We start from the raw sequence: 8,407 nt of genomic DNA on the forward strand, positions 1-8,407 counted from the left end.
GTTTTACTGAAGTCTATGTAGACAATACCACAGCTTTTCCCTCATTTGCTGAGGGAGCTCACTCTGTCATAGAAGAAGCTCAAATTGGTCAAGCAGAACCTGCCTTTTCYAAATCCATGCTGGCTGTGCCTCATGCCCCAGCTGTCCTGTCTGTGCTGTGTGATTGCATTCAAGAAGAGCTGCTCCATGACCTTTCCTGAGTTCAGACTGACAGGCCTGTGGTTATCCAGACCCTCYTTGCAGTACTTCTTGTAGATGGACATCACATCTACTGACCTCCAGTCAAGTGGGACCTCTCCAGTTAGGCAGGACTGCTGGTAAATGATGGAAGGYAGCTCAGTGAGCACTTCCACCAGCTCTCTCAGTACCCTTGGGTGGATCCCATCCAGCTACACACACTTGTGTGTGTCTAAGCAGTGTAATAGGTCACTGACCATTTCCCCTTGGATTATGGATGTTTCATTCTGCTCCCCATCCCTGTCTTGTAGCTCAGGGGGCTGGCTCCCTGGAGAACAACTGGTCTTGTTGTGTAAGGCTGAGGCAAAGAAGACATTAAGTGCCTTAGTCTTTTCTTCATCCTTTGCCACTGTGTTTCCCCCCAGATCCAGTAAAGGCTGAAGATTCTCTGTGGCTCTCCTTTGGTTGCTAATGTGTTTATAGAAACGTTTTTCTTTTATGGGAGTGGCTAAATGAAGTACTAGCTGGGCTTTGGCCTTTCTGATTTTCTCCCTGCGTCACCTCCTGCCATCTCTATAATCCTCCTGAGTTTCCTGCTTGCTCTGCAAATGATCATAAACTCTTTTTTTTTTTTCCTGAGTTCTAGTCAAAGCTCTCTGTTCAGCCAGGCTCTTCCCCAACAGCTCAATTTTCCTGAGTTCTAGTCAAAGCTCTCTGTTCAGCCAGGTCTTCCCCAGCAGCTCAATTTTCACCCTATCACAGAACCACAGAATACTCTGAGTTGTAAGGGGTACACAAGGATAATCGAGTCCAGCTCTTTATAAAATGGTCTGCACAGCGTTCAACTCCCCAGTTTTTGGTGTGTGTTTGCATCGTGGTCTGACTTGGCTGAGCTCATCTGGGCAGCTGCTTATGGAGAGGGCCTCTCCTGCCCTTTTAAGATTTCTTTGCTGAAGAACGACTTGAGCAACTACTTGATTAGAAAGGGCAATTAAATGAAGGCATCACTTCAAGTGCTTAATTAACCTAAACCTTTAGGTGGCTTTGTTTTGGAAGCAGAAAATCAGGCAGCAGGTTCTGGAAGGACATAGTTGAAGTCTGCTGGAACTGGGGCCCTTCTTCTGTATCTTGACACTGGAATATTTGTTTYATAGGATGTTTGTCTGTGGTTTATTTTCAGTGAGTGAATTCCCMGAGGTTAAAGCCCTGTGAATATTGTGCTGGTGTAGCAAATGTGGGTGACTCTTGCCCAAGAATTGAGGCAGGAATGACAGGCTGGCCTGGTACAGGGCATCCCTGCCTACAACACCAACATGTTCCTCGTGTAAATCTCTTTTGAGGAGTTGCCACACCCTAAAAAGCACGAATGAGAAMCAAAAATGCAACAAAACCAGTTTCTGAGAACCTTTATGTTCTRTATCGGGGCTCTTACAAGATAACTGGGGCTCAGCAGTCAGCTCAATCTTTTCTCTTCCACATATCTTCAGATTTTTCAGACATTTTGATTAGCAAGTAAGAATGTTCTTGCTTCCTTTCAGCCTAATCAGCAAATATCTTTTCACTATTAGGGATTGTTTGAAGACACCTATCAGAAAGGTTGCATCTTTCAATAATCACCAAAATTAATGCTGATTTTTGTTGAGTCCTGTTGCTCAGTGGCAGTCATGTTGATCCACTGGAAGGTATTCAGATACAAATGTTGAATGGACCACCAAATAGCCAAGAGTCTTACTTATCCCCTGGTACATGAGTACACATTCTGCAGAGCTTCCCTCTATTGACCTCTCTTAGGCAAAGATTCATGGGCAAGAAATKCATGATGGATTTGATCACATTCTGCAGGGCAATTCATTGACTTATCATCAAACGGAAAAGGTGCCCCCCAAAGCAGGACCTGCTCCTGTCCAGCCTTGCATCAGCCATGTCCTGAGCAAATGTGCTCCATGACCTGTATTTTTTTGGCATGATTGGCCTGTTTCTGCTCCCCAATTACTCTGTTCTGAGAAGTGCACCCAGGTCTTGATTTGAGTGGCTTTTCATGCTCAGAAAGCATTTGTGTGCTGACTCCTTGCAGCTTCTGTTTGTGATACATTGAGCTGGATCTGCTGCTACAGTTGGGACCCGTTTTTTGTATTTTTGCCTGGTTCTCTCGAGCTCTTTGCAGCTTGTTTTAGGGGTTGGCATGACCTGTGAACTTCCAGGTGACTCAGCAATATGTGAGTGATCTTGGATTAGGAGAGATGCTGTGGTGTGGCACTGCYGCTTTGTGTTTGACTTCATGTTCCACTGTTCCCTCTTTTCCTTTCCCCTTCCAGACATGATGGAGGCTTCCCTAAAGTACCTCTTTATTAGGGGCTGCCAGATTGACATTCATGCACACTAAACTACAAGAATTCAAGGCTTTGTTTGGGGTTGAGGAGCAGTTGATATTGTCCACAGGTGAAAAAAACCACAGACTGCCACAGCTCTCCAAATCTTAAGGTTTCTCRGTAACATAAAGTTTTAAATGCTAATATATTTCTCTTAAAGATAAGACAAAAAAAAAAAAAATTAATGCACTCAGCATTGGCTTAATTTTTGGCCAGTTTTGCTTCCTATGGCAGTACAAAATGTTGCTAACTTGTCTCCACTTCTTCTGTCCTTTTGTTGCAGGTCTTGATGATTGCCTGCAGCAATATATAAAGAACTTTGAGAGGGAGAAGATCAGTGGTGACCAGCTACTACGGATTACTCATCAGGAACTGGAAGATCTAGGAGTCACACGAATTGGCCATCAGGAGCTTATCTTGGAAGCAGTAGACTTGCTCTGTGCWCTGGTAAACTTCTTTTTTAAGGGGAAAAGTGGGGCAAAGTGGGGAGGGCTGAACAATGTGTGTATATTCACATTTCGGGTATTCAAATTGTTTTTCTTGAAGACTATCTAAGCAGCCGAAGAAACTCTTGATTTGTAATGTATGAAGAGTTTAGCATTTTAAACCAGGGGTAAGATAAAGAGAAAAATCTGTTGATAAAATTATGTTTGTTAAATAAACTGATATCAGATTTAGGATTTGCATATCTGTCTTTATAAAATAAAAGTTTATCTGAAATCACAAAGAAATTAGACAGGGTTTGGYTTGGAATGTAAAATAGTTAAGTGTGCAAATGGAGTAATTGTGTGTTGGTTGCCCTTTACAAACAAAATATTCTGGTATTAACCATGTCATTCTTCACTGATCCTTTCATGCAAATTACATTTTAGATGTTTTTTGAGCCTGATGAAACACAGCTGCTGGTATTTCACAGTAGAGATTATTAAATACTGAAATAATTATGTGTAAATCATCTATAAATTCTAGATGGAGCATATGGAAGGATTTTGGTAATGGTCTTTTCAGTCAGGTCATGTCGTGCATAATGAGGATTATCTGCTCAGTGAGGGGTGTGGTGCTGACTTCACCCTTCTTATGAACTTCCAGTGTGTGTCTGTGAAGATTAGTGATAGATTGGGCACACTGCATTCTCCGCTGTAGAAAGGATTGTGAATAGCTCTGTTAAGAAGCACTTCACTGCCTAAAGTGGTGTTTTGTGGATTTTTAGTACATGCTATTTTTTCCAAGCCTCAGAAGGAGCTTTTAAGAAAGCTGAATCCTGGTAGAGGCAATCAAAGACGGTAGCTGAAAAGGCTCTTCAGAAAGATTTGTTGGTTCTCCATATGCAGCAGCTTTTCTGAATACCCTGTTGTTGCTTTTTGGGGTGATGGGAAATGTAATGAAAAGGAGAGAGTAAAAAAAAAAATAAAACATACCAAAAAAATAAAAAAAAAAAGGAGAAAGCTTTTTCATACAGGAAAATATTTTATTTTAAACACAGATTTAAACTGTAGAATACTGTTTCTAATAACACTGCAGTGTGACTCAGTGCAGTGAGTTAACTCATCGATTTATTTCTTAAATAAGGAAGTTGCAATCTTAAAATGTTGCTGGTATAGAAGGGAACATAAAGAGAGTTATTCACAAAATGCTTTTCTTATCAGACAGTGCAAAAGAAAACATGAAAGTAAATACTTTAGTTATCTGAGAAAGATGAATTCTAAGTTAGGGTGAATACCAATGATTGTGTTTCCCAGTCASACAGAGAAATAGATTGTGGCTCTGAAAAATAAATGCTTTTACAAAAAAATCTCCTTGTTTATTAGCTGAAATTTCTCTTCTCTTTGGTATGTAATTACAGATACTATCTTCAGACAAACAAACACAACTTGTCTTTGTAGCTCCCTTATCTTAGGCAAAAGTGTATGGAACTGAATTTAAAATAAAGAATTTGTAGCAAAGGCTAACACTGCATCCTTAATGTATGCAGCAAATCTCTGTCTTCCTGGTCCTTGTTGCCCATACAATGTCTGCTTTTCTGAGTTTATCTTAAAATKGCTAAAACACAATGGCATGAGTTCAGATCAGGGCTTCTAATTTAAGATGAGGTTTTTGCCGTCTCACAATTGGTTCCTGATGGCTCCTTGGGGATACAGAATGTTACTGTTATATTGATTTTAGTGGACTTAATTTGAATTTATTGTTCACCAATCAGATAAACCTCTTAGAAAATTTAATTCAGAGGCAATTCTTTTGGCTGTGCTGGTCCCATACTTACAGGCTTTTCTTTTATTTTATTGCATCAGTATCTATCCTGGATAGGGCTTGCCTTTTCTTCTGATTTGACTCTAATATTAGCTGTATTGTTTAGGAGMACATTAAGCTTGTGACTCTCCAATGTTGGATAACTGCTAATTCAAATAGTCACTATGCAAGTTGGTTTTTTAAAACATCTGATTTTCTGTTTCACTGGAGTCTGAAAGAGTCTTCATGATAGAGCTTAGCATGAGCTACAAATATATGAACCAAATGTTTGTTTGGAGGCTGGGATTGATGTGTGGCATGATGGGCTTTGAATAGTAAAGTTCACTATGCCTTGCAAGCTTAACCCCTGCTTGATTTAAAATTATTAAAAATTGAAAGGATTGTTTCTTCTGCCTCCCCCCCTTTCATTCTGATTTAGTGAGTGATCACCTAAACATTTTCTTGCATTGAGGGCAGCTGAGGGGATAGAACCCCTCTCACTGTTCCTACTCTAAAAGGGAGAGTTTTCCAACACAGAGTTGCTGTCACTTGGGAAATCTTTTGCAATGTTGATTGCTGATGTGTTTTATTCCTGCCCCTTTCCCCCAGTATTTTTTTGGGATAAAACTCTGCTTTCAGTTTCTGCCCTGGCAGCTGTGGATATGGCAAATGGCAAACCAGCTGCTTGTGTTGCATGTTGTAGTTCACAGGGCTGCATTTTCTTCCTGGGAAATGTGGAGATCCTGAACAAGCATTTTCTGGCTGCTATGGAGAGAGCAAGRGACCCCAAAGTGGGGGCTATGGAACTGTGCTGAACAAACTGTAATAGCTGGGAGCCAGTTATGATTGATAACAACTATTTAAAGGATGTTCTTTATGGGTTTTTGACAGAAGGTGGGTGGGTGGCTGGCTATGGTCTCTCACATCATTCTCCTCCTGTCATAAGCACTTGTAACAAATGGATATTCCAGTGTTTGTGAGCTGATCAGGGGACAAATGTTGGCCTGTAATATCCATCTTTAGCAGAGTCTCTCTTGGCTGCCAGTCTGCCATACTGTGCTCTTGACAGCACTGCAGGCATTCAGGGGGTGAGATTCACAGCTTTTCTTTTCCTGTGGTGCTTCAGAGAATGAAGAATAAAGTTTTTGCCCAGCTGCTGCTGCTGTTACAGGTCACTCTTGCTAATAATGGTGGGGATGTACATCCTGCATCCCATCACTGAGGCTGAACGTGCTCTGGGAGAGCAATCTCACTAACTCTTCCTCTCTTTTCCCTCTCTCCTTCAKACTGTGARGGTGGGAGTAWGTTCAATAGATTATCATGCCTCAGMACAGCTTTTTGTTTTATAAAATCCATATGTCARAAAGGGCAAGATGAATGAAATGTTCTCTGTGCTTCAAAGAAAGGAGTAGTGGGGTCTGTGATGGTATTTTGTTGCTGTTAAGAGTTTGTTTCATGATTTTCAAGGTGAGAAACCTTGAGAAACCACCATGATCCTTCAGAGTTKCTGGCAGAGTTACTTTATTTCCAGCAAGACAAGTTTTTTATTTTTCTTTTTCTTGGGACATGCAATCACCCTGGTGGTGTCAATGGGTAGATTTTTGCTTGCTGTGGATGGCCATTTTTATTCATACTAAAAAATCACCCCAAATAATTGACATCTCAAAACTGGTCGAAAATGGTAAAATAAGGAGCTACATGTCATAATTGACATCTCAAAACTGGTTGAAAATGGTAAAATAAGAATCTACATGTCATAATTGACATCTCAAAACTGGTAGAAAATGGTAAAATAAGGAGCTACATGTCTAGAGATACAGGAGAAATTGTATCTCTGGGTGCCATATTTCTCCTTTATTTCCCAGGTAATAAAAATACAGCTAGCTGTTCATYAGTTCTAGCAATCACCATTTTTGGGTGGATCTCAACATGATCCTTTTCAGTATRTGTGTGAGGGTGAAGCTAGTCTAAGATTGCTTTACATTTCATCATTAAACAAGCAATAGTGTAGCACACCTTCATCACAAAATGTGATGAGCCCTGTTTCTTTGATGGTTCCTTTAAAAACTGAATGCAAATGAACRAGGCCAACAGGAAATAAATTGAGAAAAGGTGGAGGTGATGCTTAYGAAAGAGAAATGCATATAAAGAACAAATTACTTAGATAATATCATCAAATCACTATATCAATCATCAGGTTTGGAGTGCATCTGAAGGTCTTGTAGATCCTGCTATACATAACTGGCCTGAAGAAAGCAAAATAATGCATATAATTATTTTTCCATCATCTGTTTGTGAGGAGATGGAGTTTCATTTACCAAAATTTGGTATCACCATATTTGGCTGAGTGTCCACAGACTGTAAATTTTGTCTGCTTGGTATCATGTTTTTCCCAGAAAACTCTACACACTGCCTGTAGAATACAAAAGTCTTTAAGAAAATTACCTAGTTTATCACAGTGCCTTGATAAACAAGATGCTGGATGGAGATATTTCTTTTTGTTTGCTTTACTTCTTCTAAATATCATGTTCATTTTGTTTGCAGGAAGATTAAATTGGTTTAATTTGATTTTGAAAATTTTTTTACAGAGGTCTTAAGATAGGAGGTATGCTGTTACGAGAATATTTGAAAAGCTTCACAAATAATTTTTGGATGCTTTGAAGTTTTTCATTAACAAAGAACTTTATAATAAAGTCCCTGTGAATTTGCAGAATAATTCTTCAGGGAATCTTCATTTGTGTAGAGTAGAGTTTGGTTAAAAAATAAAACAGATTTTGCTTTATAGAGCATAATGGTTTCAGTACTAGTTTCATGTTAGTTAAATCTGCTATGGCTGCACAGCAATTTATTGTATACTGTATTTGAATGTGTAAAGCTTGAAGATTTCAGCAGATAAAATAGCATTATTATTTGGCAGAGAAAACATTGGTGTTCCCTAACAGCATGAAATTGCTTATCATTTACCACTAACACAAAACATTTATATGCAAATGAATGTAAAAAATAGGTCTACTTTAACCATGAAGGATTTGATTCCTCTTAAGAATTATGCCTTTTATCTTAATTCCATCTTCCTGCCATTTCTCATACAGAAATACTTTCCTTTGCACTTATCACTAGTCAGATCTTAAAACTGTTTTGTCAGTAACAGTGAATATTAGACTTAATCAYCATAGTGCTAAATGAGGAAGGCTTCATTTTAGAATGGAGATTTGTTTGTAGTGAATGTGGAATTTACTGTTAGTATTCTGAATGCTCATAGCAGAAAAAAATTGCTTACCCTTTTCACTGTTGCCCTTTGCAAGTGGAAGTTCTGCTTATATATAATTTATCATATGCCTCCCTGTCCTCAGCCTGAGCTAACCTAACTGCAGTGCAGGAAATCCTGAAGTCCATCCCCAGATCAATGAAGATAAGGAAAAAAGGGGTTTCTGATCACATTGAAAATGTGTTAGCAAATCTTTTACACAGGAGAACTGCAGTAAACCCTGTGGTCTGCCAAAGGCAGTAAATATGTCTGTATGCAAAGGGGGAATTTCCTTCCTCCCACCAGCCTCAAGAACCAGTTATGGATCCCAGATACCAATACAATTTTTTTAGTTGGTTGATTGGATCTTTTTTTTTTTTTGGAGGGG

At 39.3% G+C, this 8,407-nt stretch overlaps 1 protein-coding gene across 1 annotated transcript in view; it reads left to right on the forward strand.

Annotated features, from left to right (window-relative positions):
* LOC130584181 (connector enhancer of kinase suppressor of ras 2) overlaps positions 1 to 8,407 on the forward strand; it is a gene marked incomplete at its 3' end in the record, with an annotated part of 168,858 nt that overhangs the window by 34,808 nt on the left and 125,643 nt on the right. The window contains exon 2 of the mRNA XM_057384002.1: positions 2,830 to 2,993. Coding sequence (XP_057239985.1) covers positions 2,830 to 2,993 — 164 coding nt within the window. The remainder of the gene's footprint in view (positions 1 to 2,829; positions 2,994 to 8,407) is intronic.

The sequence above is a fragment of the Malurus melanocephalus genome, unplaced genomic scaffold (genome assembly GCF_030028575.1).
Source record: "Malurus melanocephalus ecotype Western Australia unplaced genomic scaffold, MMel_1.1 scaffold_673, whole genome shotgun sequence".
In the NCBI taxonomy this organism is placed as follows: domain Eukaryota; kingdom Metazoa; phylum Chordata; class Aves; order Passeriformes; family Maluridae; genus Malurus; species Malurus melanocephalus.